This window comes from Branchiostoma floridae, chromosome 13 (genome assembly GCF_000003815.2).
Source record: "Branchiostoma floridae strain S238N-H82 chromosome 13, Bfl_VNyyK, whole genome shotgun sequence".
NCBI lineage: Eukaryota > Metazoa > Chordata > Leptocardii > Amphioxiformes > Branchiostomatidae > Branchiostoma > Branchiostoma floridae.
Genome location: NC_049991.1, coordinates 8,413,858 through 8,440,542, shown reverse-complemented (window position 1 = coordinate 8,440,542; position 26,685 = coordinate 8,413,858). Strand labels below are relative to the sequence as shown.

At 37.8% G+C, this 26,685-nt stretch overlaps 3 protein-coding genes across 3 annotated transcripts in view; 1 reads left to right on the top strand and 2 right to left on the bottom strand.

Annotated features, from left to right (window-relative positions):
• Nucleotides 1-1,676, bottom strand: part of LOC118428737 (protein kinase C alpha type-like) — a 68,349-nt gene extending 66,673 nt beyond the window's left edge. The window contains exon 1 of the mRNA XM_035838917.1: nucleotides 1,429-1,676. Coding sequence (XP_035694810.1) covers nucleotides 1,429-1,463 — 35 coding nt within the window. The 5' untranslated portion in view covers nucleotides 1,464-1,676. The remainder of the gene's footprint in view (nucleotides 1-1,428) is intronic.
• Nucleotides 1,677-6,034: 4,358 nt separating this feature from the next.
• Nucleotides 6,035-22,819, top strand: LOC118428912 (poly(A)-specific ribonuclease PARN-like). The gene is made up of 24 exons (XM_035839200.1): nucleotides 6,035-6,154; nucleotides 6,400-6,466; nucleotides 6,624-6,701; nucleotides 7,099-7,166; nucleotides 7,567-7,634; nucleotides 8,207-8,288; nucleotides 8,648-8,708; nucleotides 9,126-9,300; nucleotides 10,221-10,283; nucleotides 10,512-10,550; nucleotides 11,139-11,181; nucleotides 11,665-11,748; nucleotides 12,087-12,143; nucleotides 12,529-12,606; nucleotides 12,890-12,933; nucleotides 13,210-13,252; nucleotides 13,740-13,815; nucleotides 14,408-14,512; nucleotides 15,879-15,945; nucleotides 16,298-16,353; nucleotides 16,772-16,858; nucleotides 17,036-17,110; nucleotides 17,567-18,330; nucleotides 18,631-22,819. The coding sequence occupies exons 2-23, from the start codon at nucleotides 6,448-6,450 to the stop codon at nucleotides 17,794-17,796; spliced, it is 1,698 nt and encodes a 565-aa protein (XP_035695093.1). The 5' UTR covers nucleotides 6,035-6,154; nucleotides 6,400-6,447; the 3' UTR covers nucleotides 17,797-18,330; nucleotides 18,631-22,819.
• LOC118429437 (mitochondrial uncoupling protein 4-like) overlaps nucleotides 21,891-26,685 on the bottom strand; it is a gene marked incomplete at its 5' end in the record, with an annotated part of 22,956 nt that continues 18,161 nt past the window's right edge. Inside the window, one exon of the mRNA XM_035839923.1 lies at nucleotides 21,891-24,322. Coding sequence (XP_035695816.1) covers nucleotides 24,251-24,322 — 72 coding nt within the window. The remainder of the gene's footprint in view (nucleotides 24,323-26,685) is intronic.

Sequence of the window (26,685 nt, the reverse complement as noted above, 5' to 3'; positions counted from 1 at the left end):
CACGGCTGGAGGATCACGTTAAACGCGTTCATATGCTCCAGGCACATTTCCGATTCAAACAGACATAGTCATATAGAGGGTTTCAAGAAAACGCATTGATGCGGGAGATATACTCGTCTTTTAAAACTATTTCTCCTTCAGAATTTTATCAAGATATTACAGCTCGCATAATACATGGGATATTCATAGATAGCGGTTGCTACAATGATCGACCTGAGATTGACACAGCAAAGATAATAACAGGTCACCAACGGATGACGGATAAGGTCTCCCTCTGGGGAAATGTGCACTTTGTCGATATCTTTAGGACGAATGGAGTTAACCCCATGCGGCCATGCACTCGAAATAACCTCGCTTTTAATTTTGTCTTGTTTTTTTCTCAGCGTGTAAATGGTTAAGGGACGACATATTTGTGCAATATGGTCAAAAGAAATACATAGTGTGAAGCGTCAAATAGCAATTACTCAAGCAACTGGATATGATTTTGGAAACAGTCAGACGTTTCAGTCAGAATCCACTACCTTTCGTGGCTCTTTCACCAGTGACACTAAAACGGCTAACCGTTTCCCAAATTATATCCAGTTGCTTGAGTGAATACTACTTTGCGTGTCTTATTACCTGGATGTCTAACCTTCATCAACGCAGATGTGAAGCTTTATTTTCCCTGCATCATATCGATGTGTTAAGTACATTGGAACATTTAGCACCGAGAATGAACCTTTCTTCTTTCATCAAATATGGAAAAGCCGTTGTAGTATCTATATGTACATGCCCATTTGAAATTGCAGACGACCGCACCCAAGCAACGTTAAAGAAAAATGGTTCAAGCGTTGTCTTTATTCGTTCCTGGTGTAACAAGGGCGTTTGGTGACAAGATATATTTCATTCCACGCAGCAGGGCATTGGGCAAAACCTAACGCTGTTGCCACAGCTAATAAACAAGGAATGCGCGCTATGACATCATACCTTTTACGCCTTGCCTCGCCTGTAAATAGTCACTCATATTTACGGACAGCTCACAGCTGCCGTCCTGATCTCGCTAAGCTCGCCCTAAATACTTCAACTGTAATGAAGCTATTAACAGATTCAGAAGAGCGCGTTCCTCCCTAATGGAAGCTATGTATCTATGATATGGCCGGGAGCCAAAATGCTCTTGATTTTGCTCTCGACTATCACAGAACACTTGGCTTCCCCCCAATCCCCAAGCCGCGGCCCCCTGCTAAAGTGATATTCGCGTCACGTGCAGGTACTCATCCCATAGGTAGGAATCGTCGTGGAGAGGTCGTCTTCTTACCCATCGAATACTGGCGTCACCTATAGGTACGGTTAATAGGACGTCTGGATCAGCGCCAACGCTATATCATGCAACACTTAGCATCGGTATTCTCTGTCTCATCGTATATTGGAACTGTAAAATGCTGATCATACCGCACTTCCGACGTCGCCATAGACACATTCAACATCGCTCCAATCTCTCTCTTCTCTCTCAGGGTCCCGCCAAAAAAATCTCACACCATCTGACGTCACGACAGTCCGGAATTTCCTCCCACAATTCCCAAAGAAGTCTCATCAAATTAGAGCCTTGCGGTTGGTGACTTTGTGCTCAGGTGGCACGGAGCAGTGTTTACCACCTAGTTTGTTTGTTGGTTTGTTTTCTACCCGTTCGCGGCCTCCGTATAGGCCACTGGTGGTGGGTTATGTCGTCCTAAAAATTACCCCTCACTTTACCCCAGCAGCGGAAAAACTCAATAACACTTGCAGGATAATCAATAGGCAGACCAGCAAATGAATGGGATCGGGTCACATTTATTGGAGTTGGGAAAACACAAGCAATGAGCAGTATTTCCTACAAACCCAGGTAATGGTATTTCCGATTGTAGCCCGTTAAATGGTTGGCTTCCAGCCCGCGGTATAGGTACTTCCTCACCGCGCGTTTATTTTGGATCACCACACGTAGCTGTAGACGTTTTTTTCTAACACAACCATCTGTACGTACTGAGCACCATAATTGGATTAAAATATAGCGCCATGACATAAATGTAGCCGCCAGGCTACAGTGGTTGGAACTAGGTCACGTTGCGACTGAGGTGTCTCTTCCGGCCAGTGAAAATCCTGAAATAAAAATATGAAAATAAAACCTATTGACTTCTTGGTCATAACGTAGGCGAAATAGCCATAATTAAAGTCCTGGAATAAAATCGGAGGATGCCTTTTCAATCTAATCTTTCTTACACTACTCCAGTAATGATTCCCTTTAAGCGCACTCATGGGAGTGTTTCATTAGGTTTGTCGGGAATAGGTTTTATGGAATTTATTGATAGTTCTTGAGGTGTACCACAAGGCATTATATTGGACCCCTTGTTGATTATTGTGCAGAAATAATCTGCCAAATCGTAGGATACAGATTCATATTGAAACAAACGATTGGATATATTTCTGTCGTTGCTAATGCATACCATAACTCGATTATTTCAGCATCTGTACTGCCGTAGATAAAAGCAAATGCGTTTAGTTGAAACATCATAAAGCTATGATCTAGTTTGTCATGGTCAGAGGTCGTCTCACCCATGCAGTGCAATAGCTGTGTGAACTAGTTCTATAACCAAGTTACTGACATGGTTAATTCATTTATATGACAGTGTGACCTCATTTTGTACTTTTATCTATCTATCTATTTCTCTATCAATAGTATATACCTATATATCTTTAAACAGATTGACCATAATCTGCAGTTATTTCCAATAGTATATAAAAATTTAGATATACATGTATAAATGTATATACACGTATCATGATCACCACAGTATGACAAGAGATAAAGATAATACTTGGGACAGTGACAGGAAGTAGAGTTTAGAGTTGGCAGAATTAGTCCTTTATTAAGCTTCTCTGACAGCTGACAGACATTCCAGGTCATGAGGTCAACGGAAGAAGCTACCAGCTCACGGGGAGGTATTGTTTTTGGTCTGCGTTTTTGTAGTTTTGTATATTTTGTATAATAAGAATTTTTGTATTTGTTTGTTTTATTCCTCGTATGCTGAGCATTCTCCTGTAACTGTACGTTTGATTTAAGCTAGATTTTGTACATTAATCGTCTTCTGTAGCCTTGTATTTCAGTGCTCATTGATTGAACCAATTGCAAATAAATCAATTCATATCTTACACGTGCAAGTAATGTTCAATGTCCATACACTATACAGGAAGTGATCAATGGACACATTTCTTATCAATAAAAAAACTTTTGCGCAAGCAATAAAATAAGGCATGTGAGAAACTTTTAGTATATTTCACGAAGGTATGAGATACTCGAACTCCTCTAACGTATTTCTGTACGTGCGGCATACAGGAAGATGCCACAGAGAGTGATGCCTTCATTTCAATCCTTTAGGGTATAAACTCGGTACATCCAAGGGCAGACAATTCCATTAATGCAATGAGAAGATCGGAAAGGCGCCAACATTTGCAAGCAAACGTTACATATCTCCTTACAAAAATATCTTTTAAACAGAACTCGGGGAGGCACGTCTAATGACTGATCGTTTCCTTAATACAAAATTTAGAGTGCTTTTTATACTGCGAGAAAATAATGATATGTCTCCTCCCAGATAATGTGGAAATGAATACGTGATTGTTATTACCTAAACATTTAACCATCCAACATGGCGGACAATACTTACGTCATAGTCAACTGAGTTCAAACACTTATGGGTCGCTAAAAGTACATTATATACAACTGTAGTTAGATATTTTCACACATCACAACATTGTCACCGACTGCTTGTCGTACACAAACGGCTGAAACGTCATAACTGTTACAATGGGTTCACCTCTGTTGGGATATTTTAGTGGTGGAAGCTCTAACCGGTTATCATATAGATTTGCATCATAAACATTGCCATATCCAGCCGCACTCAAACAGGTGCACGCCGTGGCAGAGGAAGTGATCTAGCTCAACATTTCTACAACGTGCCCTGATTTACAATTTGGTCGAATTCATTTACTTGAAGCCGCGGGCGGATATTGTCTGATTGTGCAAATCCCATCTCGCCCCAAAGTCGCACGGCTGCACAGTTGTAGTCATGATGTACGAATCGTGGATCACTCCTATTCATGACTTTTGACCCACTGTGTGCCCTGAGGTGGAATTGTCAGTGTGGTGTCTACCGGTCCATCGATCGCCTCATAGATTGGGGAAGCGGCACGGCGGAAATAACTGACCGTTTAGAAACAATAGCTACCTGACGGCGATTTTATATATCGTCGTCGGTAGGAAATTGCGAGGGATCACAAAATAATGTGGTGATAAAATGTGATACGGCGAAATGGAAGGGCCAGTTCAAGCCTTCAATGACAGGGAAAGCATAAGATTTAAGTCGGCACTATTACAATGCTGAAGTGTATGGAATAAGTTGTTACTTTCTACCTTGCGAAGTATGAATGTACATTAGAATTGTAATAATATCATATCAATTATAAGGTAAATCATCTGCTTTTAAAAGATGTTCTCGTGCTAGCCAGTAAAAACGGATAGAATACGCGGTGTCAAATAAAATGTGAAATACCTCATGCATGACGTTTGCACGCAGCCTGTGTCGCTAAATTAACGATTTTGTATGAAGGAGTATCAAGAATAAGAATCTTACTAACACCGTTCTCTATTGCTAGACTTGATGGCATGAAGCATTGAGCAGTGAGTAAAACGCGAAGCCCGTTAACGTTTCTCCCAACTTTTACAACAGTCTTTAACAGTGGTTATGGATGAAAGGACTCGGGACTATAGTAGGTGATTCGGAATCGTGTTGTAAAAGGTGCTGACTCGCTTTTTGTATAATACCAGTACACCTCGACATGTGTGTATGACGCAAAGAACGAAATGTTTTACTTCACACTGCAGCTAGGTGTCGCTGCTGCGTTGTAAGGAATGCGGTCAGATACATTATTGCGTTTATTTCCCCCTCATCATGACATTTGACCCACTGTGCGCCCTGAGGTGGAATTGTCAGTGTGGTGTCTACCGGTCCATCGATCGCTATACAGATTGGGGAATCGGCACGGCGGAAATAACTGACCGTTTAGAAACAATATATAGCTACCTGACGGCGATTTTATATATCGTCGTCGGGACGAAATTGCGAGGGATTACAAAATAATGTGGTGATAAAATGTAATACGGCGAAATAGGAGGGTCAGTTCAAGCCCTAAATGACAGGGAAACCATAAGATTCAAGTCGGCACTCTTACAATGCTGAAGTGTATGGAATAAGTTGTTACTTTTTACCTTGCGAAGGTATATTGAATGTAGGCTCTCGTAAGATTAGAATTGAACTGTCATTAGATAAATCATCTGTTTCCAAAGATGCTATCGTGCTAGCCAGTGAAACGGGTAGGATACGCGGTGTCGAATTGCATATGAACATGAAAAATAAGGATCATGCACATACGTAATGTTACTAGTATATCGTTCTTTCTTGCTAGAATTGGCTTTTGCATTATGCGCCTCAACATGTGTGCATTGTCTGAATGGACGACAATCCCGTTCCTCAGGGCAAACTGCTTCTACATCGCACTGCTACGCATTGCAGCTAGGTGTCGCTGCTGCATTATAGAAGAAAATGCGCTCCAAAACGAGACAGATTCTGTTCCATTCCTTCGTCACCAAATCTCCAAGCAAATTTACCGCTGGCGTAAGACGATATCAAAAGGCCCAAAGTAATACTTATCACGGTTCATGAATGGAGTAGATTTTCTTAGCCATACAGCCTCCTTATCCAATGAGTGCATTTGTTGTTCTCTAGCTCCTCTAATAATGATTTGACCCCTTCTCCGACTATCACATAATTGCTTCAGCTGTAAAGATCTTTAAATGATCTGCTTTGTGGTATGTTACTACCGATTTGTTTTTAAAGATTTTTTTATTCTAACTATTAAATATCACATGACATTCAGAACACATGTGAGCATTTCATGTACAGAGAAGGCTGACGTCAATCCCATGTGCGTTGCAATGTTGACAACTTCCTATACAAATCGCTAGATGTCGCTCGTGCACTGTGCGTAAACTTTCAACTTTCAACTCCAGGGGTCACGATGCAGCAAGTAAGGAGAAGTCCCCGGGAATCCTGAACGTCTATCATCAACTCTCTTCACAACCCAGGTGTGGTACCTGTTTCTTCACAATACTACCATGTAAAGACTATTCGTGAAGAAGCTTTATAGAGGTCTAAACACAATTTTAAATCGTTTGCAACTTGCATGAATAAATGATTCTGTAGTCTATTGCACGAGAAAGAAAGCAAAAGGATTTTCGATTTTGACTCAACTTGAGAAAAAGTCAAAGTTAACACATGCATGCACAAATTCCTGCAAGTTAACATTGATATAACGCTTCTTATCTTAAAGATACCGACTGGGATTTCCTAGCGTTTGCTGTGAAGTTCCTTTGTCAACATGGAGATCACAAGACACAGTAAGTTTCTTATGTTTTGGTTCCTCTAATAAACGCAGTGGACTATTATGCATTGAATTTTGAAATGATAAAATGCGCAGTCAGTTTGTAATCTTTTGATTCCTTAAAGCTTTGCAAAGTCTTCTATCTCTGATTGCCAAGTTTTCATGTATTCCAGACTTTAAGCAGGTGATAGACCAGGTGTCAGAAGCTGTGGATGAAGCTTCATTTCTGTGCATTGATGGAGAATTCACAGGTGAGCTTTTTGTTTAGCTGAATCTCACTTCTGCAGTAACGTTACAAACACTAACATGATGAACTCTCCTAGCCCTGCTGGGTACCTAAAGAGTGACTTTCACTGACTTAAGAAACAAACATTGAATATACTAAGTTAAATGCAGCATCAGTAATCCCCAAGATATGCACACTTCAGATGCCAGGTGTTCTTAAGAGGGCATCGAGAACACAGTCCTATTTTCATGTTATATGCTTGATGTAAGAAGTGCCTAAAATTGAAAATATATCATCTTTAAAGTTGGCTGGCTATTTTGATACAAAAGGCAAGACTTAGTACAAAAAAGTGGAATGACACCATTATTATCATATGGCACTATTTTGCATTCTCATCTCTTAATGTTTATTCTTATTACTAGGTTTGAACAATGGTCCAGCTCTACATGGGTTCGACACACCTCAAGAACGATACGACAAACTTAGAAAGGTACGTATGCAACAAGCTTTTCTAGAAATGGAATATGAAAATTGTTGTATTTATTGGTTGGTTGGTGTGTGTGTGTATGTGTGTGTGTGTGTGTGTGTGTGTGTGCTGCGTATGTATGTACATGCGCCGCGTATGTATGTACATGTGTGTGCATGTGCACGTTGGACAAAATCTTGACTCACTATATGAAAGAAGTCTAATTATACCCTATAAAAGAAAGAGGGGTTGTTGACTTGTTAATGTTAGTCGTTGTCAGGAATGCCCAAAACATCACATTATGCATGCATTGTGTCTGGCTTTTGTGAACAAATTTAAAGAGGGGTTATACAAAGATGGCGGACTTGTTCCCTTCCCCATTTTCATACTGTCACTGTTTTACTAATGATTCCTTCCACCCCAGGGCTCTTTGGATTTCCTCTTTGTCCAGTTCGGACTGTGTGCTTTCAAATATGAGACTGAAGAATCCAGGTAAATATTATTCATTGTTCTGAACTAAAGGTAAGGTTAAGGTAGATGTAGACTCCCATGGCCTTTTTGAGGCCATAGGGGCAGTAAGTTGTTGTACACTGTGTCTAGGGTATGGTATTGGAAGGCAGAGCCCATCCCTCTCCTTCCACCGCCTTTTACCTTCCCAACCAAAGTCAGGTACCCATTTTTTACACCTGGGTGGTGTGAGGAAAGTTGTGTAAACATCTAACCAGGATGGCAGGAATCAGAAACCCATGATCTTTTTATCTTGTGTTCTCTAGCATAGCCATTTGAAGGCACCATCATACTAACATTTAGTACATTTTGTAATAAGCTAATGAACATGTTTCTAAAGTAGTAACTATTTTGAAATTGACACAGTTATAGCTCCATACTATTTACAGAGGTGTCAAGCTATACTATTTTGAAATGTATACTGTAATCATTTCAGTTTTTACTTCAAAAATACATAAAACACGATAACTTACTATATCATGTATATATGAATCGTAATGTTACATTTATGACAGACTTGTAGTATCTGAGATGAAATCACAATTTTCCCTGTCCAGGTTTGTGGCCAGACCGTTCAATTTCTACATCTTCCCTCGACCGTTGAACCGAAATGCTCCGGACTGCCGATTTCTGTGCCAGGTATTAAAGTCATGGTGACGAATTTAGTAAATGTTTTAACCTTCTGCCAGCTGTAACAAATACAAATGTGCTTCTGGAAGCAGAATGAGCAATAAAAATGGCAGATGTTTGAACTGTCAATGAATAGCAAGAAGACTTGAATAGGACGTCATTCATGGGTTGTTCTTTAAATATACACACTGACAGAGATAGAAACTTAGTACAACATGTAATTCAGACCAAGTATCAACTGAATGTTTATAGCATTGCTCTTTCCCTTATTATTGTATAACAATCGCCTCGTCGATGTTGTCACCTACCCCCAAAGAAGACAAATTAAAGATGTACTACTTACATTTCCTCTTTTTTCCTCCTATCAGGCCTCCAGTTTGCATTTTCTTGCTTCTCAGGGGATGGATTTCAACAAAGTCTTCAGAGATGGTGAGGATTTTAACATGTGTACATACTCCCATCCTAGCTTATACATATTCATGAACTTAATTATCATAATGATCTTTGCCTGATAGGGAAGCTCATCTGCAAACTGTAAGAGTAATACATGTCAAAAACATACTTGCATGATTTGTGAATTTCTTGTTCAACTGTTTCAGTTTTGAACAAGTTGGCATATCAAATGAAATCAAATATGAAATATTTGAAATCTGGAATATTTTGCTTTTACAAGAAAGAGGAAAGTTGTCTTTTGATTTAATGAAAAAGAATATACTGCTGATATGATAATAATGTAAATGTTCTTACTATGCTTATAGGAGGACAATCATCACTTTTTATATTTCACTTTGTCAGCCATTATAAGGGAGGGAAATTTATTGTTTCTGTTGGTTTCCCCATGGACAGGCATTCCGTACTTGTCTCCTGTTGATGAGCAGCAGATGAGAGACACCCTGGACCAAAAACACGCCACACAGCAGCTGCACTCCCCTCCCTTCACTAGTGGTACATCCCAGACCTCCGACTCCAGCAGATCCATCCAGGTCCCAGCTGAACACAAGGACTTCATTCAGCAGACTCTGTAAGAAATTAAGATCAACATATCAACAAGACCACAACACCTCAAAATCACATACAAAAAAGCCTGAGTACCATCCTCCGTAGTGACCACTGGCTTAATACTTTTGCTTGCTAACCATGGAGCAAGCAAAAATATTAAGCAGGCTAATAAAAAACAAAACATTCCACCATAAAAGAGACTAATCTTTCATCCTTGTAGCTGTTGTTTCTTTATTTCTGACAAGATGGCAACAACACGCTTGTAACATTCCATGTCATCGTTTAAGCACATCAAAATTGTGCCTCCCCATCATACACCACTCTCTTGGGACAAAAGTGGTGGTGACATTCTCAAAACTGTAGTTAGCAACATTTCTGTGTTTTTTACAATCATAACCTTAAAGTCATGGTTTGAACCATGTGCAATATGATACATTGTTGGTAATGTGTTAAAGGTGATGGCCCCTGAGACATAAGCAAAGCATGTCTGGACATGTAACAAACTTGGTCTAAACGCGGCAAGATAGACATTACATGTACATGTACATGTAGATGGGCTTTCTTGAGTTTTCTTTGAGGTAAATCATAAGATTGTTTCAGTATGAGACTTCCAAGAGTACATGTAGTTCAACAGATAAATCACTGCATTGTAAAGTTCACTGTACACAACCAAGTGATTTTTTCATGTAGGCAATTTTTCAATGACCATGTCGCCTTGGTGCAATACTGTACACTGCAGATAGGGGGCACTGCTGCATTGCAAAATTTGCAGTTTGTGAATGTACATGTAGTACTAAGTAGAACCAGTACCATCAGTATTGCCTTAAAGAAGGTGAAAGAGTGTCACAAAAAGCTTGCCTAGTCAAAAGAAACTTTGTTATCTGTTTTTTAAGACTTGTATGATAACAACATGTTCTCTGACATGTATATGTTTCCATACAGCACCAGAATACAGTCCTTCATAGACAGTGAGGAGGAGAGTCTTCAGTTGGAGCCCTGCAATGCGTAGGTCCTTCTGTGTATGATGTTTAACTGCATATTAGTACTACATTTAATAAGAAACTGGCTTTGAATGTGTTGAAATATGAATGAAAGTTAGTTAATGTCTATCATACTGTTTGATGGAATTTTGATGTAACCATGATGATGTGATGTTAAGAGCTCTGAAGTTTGTCATTTCTCAGTTCTTTTAAATGTTGAAATATTTTAACAAGTACCATGTTTTCTCCATAGATATTTGCGAAAGCTGATCTACTCAACAGTTAAAAACAAGTGAGTAACATAGCTAAATACAGTTAAGGTTCTCATCAAATGATGGTGGTCATGTTTCCATGCAATATTCAATCAAGGTTCCAATGAAATTAGCTACACCCGATTGTTCGTAGGTTTTTGGTTTTTGCAAACAAATTCAGAAGTCACAAAATCTAAATACACATGGTTGAGTGTGCATTTAGTAAAACTGCATATTTGGGTAAATCTTAGGAACTACTTATTGAACTTGCAAGGCTGTATGTACAAGGAACATGTTACTTATGATGATACAAAATATATAACCATTTCATGGTGGAAATTACAACCTGGCAGAAACAACGATTCTACCACTCGACATCCTCAATCTTATCTGTCGACAGAGATTGTAATCAGGATGTTTTGGTGGTCTCTTAGTAAATTTTTTATTTCAAGTGAATATGTAATGTGACATTTATCGACATTGAAAATTCTTACTGCCTTTTAAGACAAATCTTGAAATTTGCAGACTTTGATATCAGAGTATCTGTAGAATACTAGTTAATTACCTATAGAATCTGGCATGTATTAAAGTGACTTAAGCTGAATAGATGAAAAATTTTGTCTCTGCAGGTTTTCATCTTCTGTTTATCTGGAAACCAAAGTAGGAGAGCAGGTGATCATTCACTTACTGTTATGAGTTTTTTTCTTAATCTGATACAGAATCAATACATGTTATGTTTTTTAAGTTGAGTTATATAGATATATATTGGGGTATAGGGTAAACTTTTTCTCAAGTACAAAAATGTATATGATATGAGTAGAGCTTCTCAGGATCATCTGAAGCTAAAACAATTGTCATGACTTAGATTAAGTTTGCATAGTCACACCAAAGGTACATGTATGGGCTCAGAGGTAATGATCAGTCCAAGCGCTTCATCTGACATATTGCTAGTATTTGGCTTCAGATGATCTTGAGGTAGTCATACCATTTGCTAGAATAGATTAGGTTATACATCAACCTGCCTTAAAGACGCTGTAAGTAGAAATCACTACTTGCTGGTTGTGCCTTCAATTTTCATAGATTCCATGCATGTTGGGCCCCTGAGATTTTTCAAATTTCTGCAAGAGCTCTAACTGTTTTTATCTCATTATATAGAACCAACACTACTTCATTGAAGTCAGCAAAGCAAATGAGGAAGTGCTGAAAAAGAGAGGAGAGGAAAAAAGACAACAAGAACTGGTGGGATAATTTTCTATATTCAAGGTTTCTAGGGGTATTTCCTTTCATGAGGTAAACAGAATCGTGATTTTGCCATTGATTCAAGGTTGATGACCCACTTATCAGGTTACTGAAACACAATGCTTAGTCAGTAACCTGTACATACCAAATAAACCACCTTGTTCACCCCGCTCACTTGGTGTTTATTTGCCTTGCTCACTCGGTGGTTTATTTGGTTGCTATAAATTATTTGCCACTCACTGTAATAACTGTTGTACTTTTACATAGTAAAAAGTTATACTTTGTATACAGTACCACAGTTTGATCAAACACATTTATGAACCTTTATGAATTTTCAGGATGAACTGGACGATGCTGTTGGGATGTCTAAAATCATCAGGATGATTTGTCAGTCGGTGAGATTGCAAAATTCAAACTTTTAAAAGTCTGCTTTTGAGCTTCAAGACCACTTAAGATACGACATTTCTTGATTGTATTTCCCACAATGAACATATTCATCAAAGAACGTAATGTACAAGTACCTATAAACTGTAACAAAATGCTCTTCAGTTTTTGTTGCAACAATTACGACTCCCAAATGTCATAAATGAATACTATTAGTGAACACAGCTACCTGTTCGGAAACTCACCTAGCAGTTTTTGTAAAACATCACTTTTGAAAAGCATTAAACTAAAACAAATATATCTTGCCATTCCATGTAGCACAATGACCAAGCACTGTATTAAATGTTATGTGTGGTATGAATGATTTTCATTGTCAACTGTTCTGAACCCACACAGGGGAAACTTGTCATTGGTCACAACATGCTACTGGATGTTCTCCACCTTGTCCATAAGTTCAGCTACCCACTGCCTCAGGTTAGTACCTGCAACATCTACACATACTAAATCTCTTTGTAAATGCATTTTACAAACTGCACTTCAAGTAATTCCCACAAGAGGCGCTTTTGTGGTTATGGACAAAAGGAGGAGCTGTACTATTCAAAACAGTATCTACAATAAACAGGAACCCTGTAACTGTAAGTCAAATGTGACAACTTTAAACCTTAGCCAAGTTGTTAAGGTTATGTAAACAAGATCAATATTATTCTTGATTGATAACATCGTTTGCTTGTTGTTTTCAATAATTGTGTTTCAACAGGAAATAGATGAGTTCAAGTCTCTTGTAAACTGTCTCTTCCCAAGGTGAGTGATAGTTAACAAAATTTGATAAATCTCAAAAATTATTTCACCCAAGAGCAATGATATTGATAAATATGTTCTTGATGATGTCTGGATATCTTAAGTGCACAAACCTAAGGGACTACAGATGCTGATCTCTAATTCTGATTTTATCAATGTGGTAATCAACAGCATTATGATAGTTGGCATTCATATGTATTGTGGATGATAAACAATGAATGATAATAGGTTACAAATGTCCTTGTTTTCACATGTTTTCTCTCTTTTGTCCCTCTGCAGATTACTGGACACCAAACTGATGGCCAGCATGCATCCATTTAAGGTACTGTGCTTTCATATAGATAAAACAGCCCAATATGATCTTCAGTAGTATTTATTATTGTGTAATTGTATTTTTACAATATGTTAATGATAAAAACACCTATAAGGTTTAGAATTAGCTAATTTGTTACAACACTAAGCTGTGTTGAAACTCCTTCAACCTTAACTTTAAGGTTTGTTCATAACAAGCAGTCACTGTTAGTTACAGTTTTTTTCTATTCTATGGCTGTTGTATATAAAATTGAATGTAGTTTGCTTTAAATGTCAATCATGATTAATTTTTAGGTTCCATGTAAGTCATTAGACCCATTGGTCACACCTGCACAGGTGTACATGTACATGTATCTATTTAAACCATCCCTGCATCCCTTGCTTAACTTATTGATGAATTGTGTTGGTCTGCTTTAAAGAACAAGAATTGTATTTTCTGTGACTAATGTTTTACTCATTTGATGGTTGTGATGTTGGAAAATGTGGCATTTTTTCAGGAACTTGTCTCTAACACTACTCTGGGAGACCTGGAGGCTACTTTAGGGAAAGAACCATTCAAAGTGCCTGTCATAGGTCAGTGCACCACAATAGTAATGCTTATAGCCATGTATAGATAATCATTTATTGCATTAATATAAGTCCATGGATCCAAAGGCCAAAGGTTTGAGCCATGCATTTGAGCTACATATAAATTATGTGATTGTGACCAACTCCATCAGCCTTGTTCACACAATGGACACGTCTACTGTAGCTTCCAGAATGTGATGTCGCAGACACGTGGCTGCAGCAGAGTGTCGTAAATGGCAGATAACCTGTGTCGCCCCTGTCTCTGGGCAAGGCTGTGTACATCCGTGTCCATCGCTGAACAGAGACGGGGGGTGACACAGGTTATCTGCTATTTACGACCCTCTGCTGCAGACTGTGTCACGTTCCAGAAGCTACAGTAGACGGTCCATCCTGTGAACAAGGTTGACGGAGTCGGTTGAAAATTTGGGGTAAGTCCCAATCAATATTATAGTGTTGGTCCGTTAAAGTTTAGTTTAATCATGAGGTCTAAACTTGTAGGCCCCTCACTTGTAAACAGGGATTGTGTAGACCATGGCTGATGTAAGGTGTCATGTGCAGTTGAAACCATGATCTAACCTATTGACCAACTGTCCCCCAGTGTTCCCTGAAGACTTCCCAGGCTATGAGACAGCCCAGGAGCACCAGGCTGGGTATGATGCCTACATCACGGGGAGGTGCTTCACTATCATGGCCAACTACTTAGGTCGGATATACAGTTTTATGTTTAGAATTATAGAATTATTAGAATAATCTTACTGTATACTTATGTACATAATGTATATATTCTCCACTTAATTACCTCGGAAATCTGCCAAATATCATTCAAGAAAATTATATTATATGTTGCATGATTTTGAAGCATTTACTTAACTGTTACATATGATACTCTTGAAAATACAGGACTGCAGTGTAAATTTAAAAGTCAACAAAAGTGTAAGTTTCTGGAAGTTAAGAATTCCTTGATTTCTTATCATTCACTTAGTTATTACAGTCAAACCTGTATTAGCGGCCACCTCTGCATACCGGCCACCTGCCCATAGTGGCCACATTTTAGCGGTCCCTTGGATTCGTAATGATTAAGAAATAGGCTTAGCGGCCACCTGTCCAACGCGGCCACGGCCACACGATTTTCGGTCCCGCAGGTACAAAAACACTGCCGATTACGGCCACGCGGACCGCTGACCTATGTTTCGGCACGCGTTCGGCCATATACAGCAGCCGTATCGTCACCCTACGCCGGATTTAAAACCTCTTTGATTTATTTTCAAAACAAAACTTCGTAAACTGGCGCTACCCATACCCGCTGACAAACGAGGTCATATAAGATCAATAGATGACACCAATATTACGGATTATTGTGTTAAAGTTACGTTCTAATACACTATCGCTGAGGTTAATTTACACAAGGAGCTTTTATTGATTTACATCACAAAAACTTTCTAAAAAATAAATTGTTACAAAGACAAAATGATATGAACTTCAGACTATGGTGGATTTTATTCTTAGATTTATAAAGAGATAAGTCTAAAATGACGAGACTTTTCTTGTGAGTACCACATTAGCATAATGGGCGAATCTGACGTGTGAACGCGAAAGATCAAAGAAATATGACGATACCGGTCTCTTCAAACAATATCAACTGTAGAACATTTAAAACTTTTTATAGCTTTTGTTTTCTTAATACATATAGTGTAAAAACCATTGCAGTACATGTACAGTACTGTATTATGTGAATAAAGATCAGTGGGTACTAAAACCATGTGTAACTTATTGCTTGTGGTCAATTAATTAGCATATTCTCTATAGTGGCCACCTCTCTATAGTGGCCAATTTTGACCAGTCCCTTGAGTGGTCACTATAGACAGGTTTGACTGTACACAAATAACAGCTACCACCTTTCTCCTTCTGCACATCTACAGCTATAATCAGCCATGCACAAAATGAGTCAACAAGACTTAGTATAAAACTTCCAGTTCGTATGTAGTTAATGGGGCTACTTTAATAGCAATGCTTGTACATGTAATATATTATATACATTTGCACATAAAGTATTATATAATATATTTTAGGTAAATTCAAGTCCCAGTCCAAACCTGCACTGCCTGGATCAGCACTTTTGGAGCCTTTTGTGAACAAGTGAGTTTTAACTGTAAATATTATTGATAATGGTACTAACATTACTGTCATACTTAATAAGTTTAGTAAGTATTTAAATAGCTTCATCAGGATGAAATGCCATTGGAAAATTTTACATTTTTCTATAAACATAGAGTCATTATATAATTATATGAATCATCATGGCACGTATCCAGAACATACAGATGTACAATAGATAGCCTGGTATCCAAATCTATAAAAGTTGCTAAGTTTTGTGCTCTTTATTTGGTTAGTGTTGAATGGTCAAGCAGAATAATGGCTGTCACATACGATATCTCTTTGGACTATACAGTCACATAATATCATACTTGTGCATCCTATGTCATTCCAGACTCTACCTGATGAGAGTACAAGACATTCCATACGTCAATCTTACAGGACAGGACTGTAAGTGGCCTTGGTTCTGCATGCATCGTATGTGTATGGGAAAACTTAAAGTTGTACAGTCTTAGGTTTAAATTTCATATTTTGTTATGCACAGCAAAGAAACGATAGCTGAATTTGCACAGTCAAGTTTTTGAATGAAATATAGATAAAATGTTTTTCATCTATTCATTTGTAAAATATCCTGCACAATAGACTATACAATGTATCACAAAATGTTGTAGAAAGATTGTGATATGAACACCCCAGAGAAGAGCCTTTAGGGTTGGGATTGGCTAGGAAATGTTCTAAAGATTCTTTCCTATAGTATATGCATTTAAAATTGTGATCATGAAAATTATATGTATTGAGTGTGGGTGTGCCTCTCCACTAATTTTAAAGACTCCGAAATGACTTTGTTGTTTTGTTGTTGTTTATTCAGTAAAACCCAACAGAGACCATGTCTTCCATGTGACCTTCCCCAAGGAGTGGAAGTCTAACGACTTGTACCAACTCTTCCGACCATTTGGTAAGACTGCTTTTTAATACATGTTGTTAAGATGCTATTTTTTTATTAAGAAATTGGAGCACTAGTCTTATTCTATTACATGATTTTAGGTCTAAAAAATAGAGTAAAAGATTGACAACAGCATGTGTCATTATTTTATGTTCTGTTATTGATACTTTTGTTATTGTCTCTCCCCAGGACCAATCTACATTGCCTGGATTGACGATGTTTCAGCTTTTGTTGCTCTGAATAAGAAGGACCAGTCAGATCTGGGTAAGTTTTCTCATGATATGCATCATTCAGAGTTTACAGAATAGTTACGGAAAATTTGAGTTTAGGTAACGTCATCCTTATGGTTTTAAGTTCTTTTTAATGATTACCTTACGTAAAATCTTAGAAGATTGTTCATTTCTCCCTAAAATGATACAAAATCATAGAATGAATGGTTTATCATGATCATTATGATATGCTATGAAAAGTATCATGCTGCCCAGGCTGAATATTGCATACTTTTTACGTATCACACTTGAGTCTAACTGTAGACCTATTATAATAAGCAGTAAACAAGTTATCATTCATACATGTACAATTTAGCCATCTTAACCATACAGGTATTCTAAAACAGAGACGCTTTGGAAGTTAAAACTAATTCAATCGTAATATCATAATACAATTTTATTCACCCAATCTAGGAAAGATGTATTAATCAATTCAATGTTGTGCCTCTAGCCTACAAAATGCTATGTGAGGGAGTGAGCTACCGAGTAAGGCGGTACGGAGATCACAAAGATCCAAACACTTCTCATGGGCGGAAGAGACCCCTGTCACTCCCAGAGACCTTTGCACCTTGGAACGGGGAAGGAAAAAGGTTAAAGGTCACCAGTTCGGATGTGGGCAGGTCAGTTATTCTTTATAACATCTTGAAAATGATAATGTTTCTGAAAAGACAAAATCAATAAAGAATAATGAATCAACTATGATTGTGCTACTACAGTAACTGTAAACTTAGACAATGACAAGAAAATGATGTGAAAGATTCGTTGGCATGAGGCAACATGCTGGAAATTAACATTTAGTACTTTTGGCTCGAGTTGTATCTCTAGCACACAGGACATAGTATCACTATGCTAGTTTCTGCGCCAGTATCAAAAGTATATAATTTATCAGATTTATGACTTTTTCTTTTACAAAAGTACATATTCTTTATCCAATGTTTGCTTTCCTGTTGTTCATACGTTTTGTACCATTGTTTGGACATTTGAAGCTGTATACATGTTAATTGGATTTAAGCTGTTCCTTTGTTGATTGGCTGTTCCAAAGAAGAGTGTCACCAGTGACCCAGCGGTGCATCACCACCATCCTGGAGGAGGCAGAGGACAAACCCACTACTGAGGCAGGGGGGGAGGGGGAGGAACATCCGGAGGAAGATGGGGATGAAGATGAAAATGGGGATGAAATGAAAGAAGAAAAGTCGGAAGAGAAAACAAATGAAGGTAAGTCATGTGTTATCTAGATGTGGAACATTGGTATTTGTTATCATTTCTTTTTAATTATTCAGCCAATTTTCAGATTAAACTGTAGCCCTTGACAGAATAGTTTGAGTAACACAGACTGTTGAACCACAGTCTTACATTTTTCTATGTATAACAGACATTAGTGTTGCTAGTCGTTGGCTCCATAAAGCTTAAAGAAAAGTTATAGTCTTGCATTTCACAGATTGAAGTATTATGTCTGATCATGATAATGTTGTATACCTCATTAAGACATGTTATATTCTTTACCTCTTTGGCCAGCTCCAAAGGCATTGTTTGAGGAGCCTGAGGCATGGTGAGGGGAACAGCTGGTATAGCAGGCTTCACAGCAGAAGAAGAGAACAGCTGTACAGCTGTTGACTTGGAACAGCAGTGTGAAGTTTTTCCACAGCTAGTGAAAGAATCATTATGAATACCCTGTGAAAAGATGTTAGGGATGATTCTAAACACAGCAACTTAAGGCTGGTGAGGAAACTGATTTAAGACAGCTGCTGTGTAACTGGTGAAAGGGCTAGTTAGGACTGTACCAAATTACCTTCTTGGTGGGGGAGTTACTAAGCAGTCTACACAGTAGATGGTAAAGGAAATGTGGAGTGTGACATTTGTCCCCTTTTGGTAAGTGGAACAGTCTTTGAAACAATCATTTATGGCTCTACACAAATCTGCTGGCCTGGTTTAGTACATATTGTTGTGGTGGGGAAAAACCTAAAAGTCCCTCCAAGACGACAACAATTGAGTGTTATGAATATTTATGTTTTTCTTTTTGTTACAGCCCTATATTTTTTAGTATTATTGTCATCATAGTATGTGCTTAATACATGTATGGACCATCAGATTTTGTACTTTGATAAATATAAGGTTTTCTTGTAACCATGAGAGGCAGTGATGACAAAGGCTCCACCCACGAGGTGGCGTCAAAAAGTTTTACATTTGTCATATTGTGGACTGATATGTTCAGTTTACCCAATCAAGTTTCAGACAAATTTACACAACACTGTTTAAAGACACCGTGTTAGAAAAGAAGTTCTTTACAACCAAATCAATCAACATTTAATCAACCATTTCAACAATTTTTGTTTATTAACACTGGAAATGATACTTTTTATGGTCGCAAGAATCAGGTTGTTGGAAATTTACTGTCAAATAAAAGCACAATCATCTATATGTTACATGGAATAAGAACATATTTGTATGGCAAGACAGAACAATAAACATTGATGGTGGACAGTCCAGTGTCAGTCGTCCTTACAATATTGTAGAAATATGCCAAACCGAGTATTTATGTACTACAATTCTAGGGTACATGTCTTCAATAATATCTGCATTAAATAGCAATGCAGGTACAAACATTACTACACAATTTAGTCAATATACCACATTTGACTAACACATTCAAGGCTGCAGTTTCCAAAAAAGCCTCGAGGTGTCACTGCAGTTCCAAGGGAAGTTTCTGAAATTACAATACTCTGGTAAATTCAACGGTTTTTGAATGCTTGGTTTCATAGGATACTTCCTCAATATGCCACCGTTTCACTTTATCTTTTTTCCATAATCAAACGATGAGATAATAAAAAAGATGAACTCTTTAATATTGTTTTGTTTTTTTCATTTCACACAAGGAAGGCTGCGGGTATGACCACATGTTCTTTTCTACACATAATTTTAGCAACAAAGGAATAAGGTGGGTTAGATCTATTTCTAGGCCGACTTCTCCCCATAGACCAATACCTGACTGAAGACGAAAGCCAAAGGGTAACCACTGTTTTAAACCAGATAATTGTGAATGAGCCAAAAAATAGTTGCAATGGTTACAAAACCCAATAATGTCCCCGAACCCTTGTTTCAACTTGTTCCAATGTTTGCGTGTGCTCTCCTTGCCGCTAATGATGAATAAAAACCATGACCCTAATTGGTGTGTCTTGTAAGGAACATCAGAATTAGGTCAAATCACACCAAGAAGTGACCATGGTCGAGATAACAGTAGAAAATCCTGATGTAGCCATATACTTGATGTGACACTAGCCATGGTGCTGAATTTGATGCTGCTGCCAATTTGTAGCACTTCAACGGAAGTCTGCTTCTTTTAATGTTAGTGTGCATCGGTTGCAATAACTAAGCAATAGTATTTACAAACTATGATTACAAAGCATCCTCTCTGTGTCTGTGTTTGCTTGTCTGTTTTGCAAAAAAAAACTCTTTAGGATTGGAAATAAGACAAGAAGTCATTGGCCCTTTGTGGGAGTGATACGTTAACGTCTCGCTTCCTTGAAATTGTTTCGATTAAAGACAAGTGCGTGCCATAAAGGCAATCCAGCACCAAAACATTACAATAAGAGCCCGTACCTACCACAGGTGTGTTCCTAGGGACCTAAAGATAAAGTAGACCTTCTCCCGCAGGTGTAAAAGCTTTTAAGGAGTGCAGAGACCATAGCTGGGTCAGCAGCCTTAATCTGCCCTGTGAGGGTTGTTATCGACTCTCCAGGACTGGCCTTGCTATATCTGGCTACAGGAAATGACTGGAATGTGTTCTCAGGAGATAGGTGGATGATACGTGATTGCATCTCTCGTGGTGCGTGTCCCAAGAAGGGGTTAACGTTGCATCTTTAAGTAGCCTGGTATCTATCCTAGCTCTAGATTGGACCTCTGATTGCTTCTCTACAATATAATTTGGCACCAATGTGCACATAAAGACTTCTGCTTCTTACGTTGTTAGATACATGTAGCTTGGATATAAAATATTTGTCATAAGCAGTGTAAAACAATGGTTAATTTCCGAACACCCATTACCATTCTGTTACAAAAAAAAACGTGCAAATGGGAACATATCAGACCACTATAATTCACTTCTTTAGATTGTACGTCTTTTAGGTTGGGCAAGTCATGATAGAAATAGAAGGCTGAAAGGAGAGATCAAGATAAAACAGGTTCATGGTCAAACTTGAATTCTTATTTCACGTTGATGATTATTCCAGCTCAGCAATACTTTTACATCGGTATGGTGTTAGGATGCTGTTATAAAACAGCCCCATCCCATATTTCACACAACTTTTGAATACAAGTACCTGAAAACGTCTCTCATATCTATTTATCAACTACATGTATTGCAGTTTTCTTTCACTACTTTGTATCAGAAGAGGTTTTTGTAGTTGTTATTCTATTCCTTGTAATTGTATCGATGTTTGCATAAGAATCATTCTAAAGTGCACAATTAAGCGTCTTCTCCTATAAGACGCCATGTATTTTACTGTTCTTGCTTTGAACAAATAAACCAATTATTAGTATATATATGTAAGCTTTGTGAAGAATTGCATGTCATATGTGAGACATGTAAAATGTACCTCCCAGATGATGATGTCCATTATATGTGATCCCCAAATTCATGTACCCTGTTTCATGTCCCTCAAAGGAGCATGACTGGAATCCAGAACAATTTAGAGAGATAAAAATAAAACAGGTTCATGGACAACCATTATTTCATAAGCTGATAAGTGATAAAACCCATTCAACTAAAAAACATTGCGCATCTCAGGTGTGTGATTTAATGTGTGTACTTTCCTTCCCTACTACAACTGACAATATTCTAAAGACTGTTTTCACATACAATTGTATAATTCCAATCTACTATACATTTGTGGCACACTCAGTTGTTTTGTAGATATCCATGTGTTGTAAGAACAAGGAAAAGGAATAATTCAAACTTTTGTGTCACAAAAATACAGGTTTGCGTTATAGTTTGATTGGTAATTACAATCTTCCATCACTGATATACAGTCAGACAGATCTTGGGTTTTCCTCCCTGAGTATTACAGTCTGATGTTACATCACATACTACTCATCTTCAACATGAAGCAAATATTGCACTAACAATATACCGTTATACATGTATATCTTTGGGCAGAGATTGCAATCTGGGTGAATTCTTGATTCTGCTGGTATCCTTGATTCTCCCTATAAGAGACTCCAATTGAGATGCTACATTTAGGAATGTGTTAGGGTGAATTCCAATTCATAAATCCAGAGTTTCTAGTCATTCCATCAATCTGAAGTGACACAAACCGAAGTTGAAAAGTTCTACCTTCTTGGTGAATTGATCTTAAAATTCAGTCTCCACTTGGGAAATCTACCGATGCAGAATGGCCCATTCCTTTGGTAAGGATCCTGATATTTATCTCTACTGAGAGACTTTGATCTAGAATTTGGCACTTATCCAAGATTGCAATCCATACACTAACACTGACACGTATACAAAATTTACAACATCACAATATGTACACTGATGCAATGGTAGAGTTAATGTCAGATTATAAATCAGCTATTCTAAAGTGGGGAACAAGAATTTCCCCCAATATTCTGTAATTTTTTAGGATTTTTGTGTTTATCAAAGTGAAAAATCATGACCACTTTGTCATCTTGACAGTCAAAATTAATGTCTAATATGACAAAAAAAAAAGATATCGTCAAATTAGGTCAAATCACGCCAGGAGCTGAAACTAGAGCATTAAATCTTAAGCTGTGGTAAACCCTGATTTCACACTTAAACAGTGACTTAGGACAAATACCTAGATTTTCAGCCAAATACATTGATTTCCATTTGCTACAAAATGCTAATCAAAAGTAATAGTGAAACAACTCACAGAAAAATCTTACATACATACAGAATATTGACAGATGAATGCTGTTACAGGTACATACAACCATGTGGTTACTATAATAATTACAACCATGTACTGTATACTTCGTATTATAAAAGTTTATTGTTGATGAGAAGCCGTCAAAATGACTGTGACCCGGCAGCCTGTAGTAACTTCTCATACGACATCCAGAACACTATGTACCATGGGGCCTGTGGTGGCAAAAGGAGCTGTGTTAGTGGAATGACTCATGTCCTTCACACAATGTACAAATCCTCGCTTCCAAGAAATGAAAAACAACAGACAGTATAGAATGGTTAAACTTGCATTTTTTTTTGGGGGGGGGATGTCTTGTGTTCAGTAACTTTTGAAATCGTACACATCTAATGGACATATACAGTTTGGAAGGCCTGTCTTCAAACTGCCAGTCTCTTTCCTTTTGGGGGCAGCAGTTGCATTTATATAACAGTCATAGTAATATAATAAACAACAGTCTAGGAAGAGAGGCCAGGAAGAAACAAATCTATTATCATAGCCCACTCCCTAAATCTTGTGATCATGTTTAGGTACTATGATGTAGGCTTTTTTTTGTGGGACATCATGGTTCTAGGGACCTTTAGGCAAATTTATACAAATACGGAAGGTTAGCCAATTTTCTACGTCTCCTCTGTGTCTTCTTTGTTGACTAAAAGACTTCCATAATCAAATGCAAAATACAACATTGCACTGTTTGAAGGGAAAAAAAGGAATGCATAATGAAATGCAGTTTGAAAATTATTCAACATTATTCTGATATGCTTTGCATTAACATAAATTCTTATGATATTGGAGACAAATCAATGTTGAGATAAGGTCACCATATTTACATTGAAACTGTCATTTTAGAAATATCTGCCAGTTCATGTTAGGCTGTCATGAATATCTAACTCATAGACTATAGAACCAGCCACTACTTTAATAAGTAAGTTCACAGTTAGAACTGCATATGCAACAGGTCAAAGGTGACGCTATAAATAAGACCTGTCTTTGCCATGCTTGATACCATGTCCAGATGTAACTAGGCTATGTCTCAGGGGGCTTCAACTTTGACATATATTATGCATAATGCTTCACATGTCACGCAAAATTCAACATCAGAACTGGCTTATTAGTTCTATGAGAGGTAGAGGAAAAGAGTGTCAACATCAGTCAACACAAAGGTTGGCATGATGGCAGCTGGTCACATGACTGTGATGGACAGATGTCAATCATCAGAAGGACGTTGTCCCTGACAACCGTCGGACCTGCTCATAGGACAGCCAGAAGGTCAGTGACCAGGGGGCCTGCAGGAGAAATAAACAAATTGTTTAGAACAATCATACAATCATATACATGTATAGACTGGGCTGCTGAGGCTCTAGTGATGTGCCCTTGGGAAAGGCACTTACGACCTAGCCACTCCCTCAATGTTTTCTGGGATAGAATGTTAATCTGGAAATCCTTTGTTTAAGAAAAGCCACACCTCAAGCATGATAAAGAACCTACATGTACAACACTGACAGGCATGTGTCCAGGTGTCAATTTGTTCTAAATTTAATAAAAAATAGAAGCCCTTCCACTGGGAAGCAGATCCTCTGACAAGCATAAAATTCTGATTGACCAGGGCTGCCACTCAGTCTTCAACTGCATGTGACCTCTCTGACAATAATTTGCCCCTCAAGATACCTTAGAATGCACCATTTTAATTCGAAATTTACTAAAACTCAGAACCATTGCAGGATGATACCCCGACCACCCTACTCGTGTGAATTTGAGTAAATAAGAAATTTGGACCCCTATGTTGGCTTAACCAATGTTGGTGCCATAATACAACATGTATTTGATTTACATCATAAATGGTCTTTCTTGTTAAATCTGAAAAAAATGATGTTAAAAAATCTGACAATCAAGAACTTGAACCTAGTGTTACTGACCCTTAAACTTTCTAAGTTACCAGAAACTTATTGTCTTTTTAAGAACTCTTCTGACAAACATTCATAATTAAAAGCTTACATGTAGACGTATGATTAAGTACCCCCAAATCCTACAGGATATCTGAGTATCCATGTGGTTTGTCATCATACTTTCATGTCTACATGTTGAGTTGGACCATGCCCAAAACCATTTCTCATTATCCATATACTGACAGGTGCATACTAGATATAATCCTTTATGTACTGTCAGACCTGGTTGCTATATTATATGGATTTATAAACTAATCGCCAATTTTCCAGTCCAACTTAAGAGAGGGATACACGTCTTTCTTATTTGTCAAACTTTTATCTTGCAAAATTAACTTGTTGCATTCCAGTTATGCCTTGAAGCCTTGTCGAGAGTTCCCAATTAAGATGATGATTGTGGTTTACATAAGAACCTTCAGGTCTTTTCCCGAGGGTGGGCTCGTTTAACAACCATTTTCAAGGATTTCTAATCTTGAAGAAAATTGTCTTTGAAGCTTAAGGGGCAATCACCAGAAATGGATTAGGGGGAAGCTTATAGCCATCCTAATCACAACTGCATAATCTGTCTTTAAGTAATACATATTAAAGAGGGTTGGCCTGTACATGCATTGCTCTCAAATTAAGATTTAAAGTGATGAATACTTTGAAACATATTAATTTTGTGCTAGGGACTTGTATGCTTAGCATGTAGAATGCATTATGAAGCATGTCTAGTTGATTTTTCTTTACAGAATTTTTTCTTAGAAAGTCCATTCCTTAGGCTAATCTTTGCTTCTCATATTTAAAGACTTTGTGTTAAGCTGGAAGACATGTGAAGACATGTGTTAAGCATAAAACAGAGTCTGAGGAAAACTTCCGTACCTTGTACAGTTTCAAGGGGTGAAATAAGATATGGCTGCAAGTTATACTGCAAATGCCCTAGCTGCTTTTCATATTGGCTAGATACTACAAACACAGTAGCACAGCTTAAATCTGCACATAAAACTTTCCTTTGGTATCAACTGGGACAAACGCCAAGCTTAAGTACAAGAATAAACCAAAGAAGACAATTGGAATAATTTTGATAATTTGGCAAAATTGTGGAAAAAGCTGATAAGTCAGAAACGATGCTACTGTGGCCTTTAATAATTCAAGATTGTTATGGCTCAGACTGAGATATCAAAATTGCAAACTTTTAATTAAACCCTAGGGGATGACTTCAAGCACAGGCCAAACTGAAGCATGACTGTACTGTAACAGTAAATTTATTGATTTTTGCAGGCTTTGGTTTTGCAGTAGGATAAAAAAGAAGGCTATAACCTGTGTATTGTGTTGACAGTTAAAGCAATACTAGTACTGTAGTACAGTAGTAACTGTTATACAATAGAAACACATACTGTAATTGAAGAAATGTTCGCGGTTTTTTGCATTGACCACTTTACCCTGAACTGCACCGCGAACATTTTTCTATTATGGTATTAGACTGCAGTCTATGGTGTTACCGCGAAGTTAAATCCACCACGAAAAGTCCCTTTTCCCGCTACGGCGAACTTAAATCCCAGCGAACTTAAATGCATTTACAGTATTCATAGTGTCATAATTTTACAAGTCACTGGGAAAATGGCAAAGTTAAAACTGCAAAAAAAGGATGATTTACAGGGTTGAACAAGTTTTCTAAAATCCACTTGTCCTATCGGGCAAGCACATAAAAAATGTACTCTCCAAGC

Coding starts and splice junctions, on each gene's coding strand:
- LOC118428912 (XM_035839200.1), top strand. Junction 12,607..12,889: donor TCAGCTACCCACTGCCTCAG/GTTAGTACCTGC, acceptor GTGTTTCAACAG/GAAATAGATGAGTTCAAGTC. Junction 15,946..16,297: donor TTGGAGCCTTTTGTGAACAA/GTGAGTTTTAAC, acceptor ATGTCATTCCAG/ACTCTACCTGATGAGAGTAC.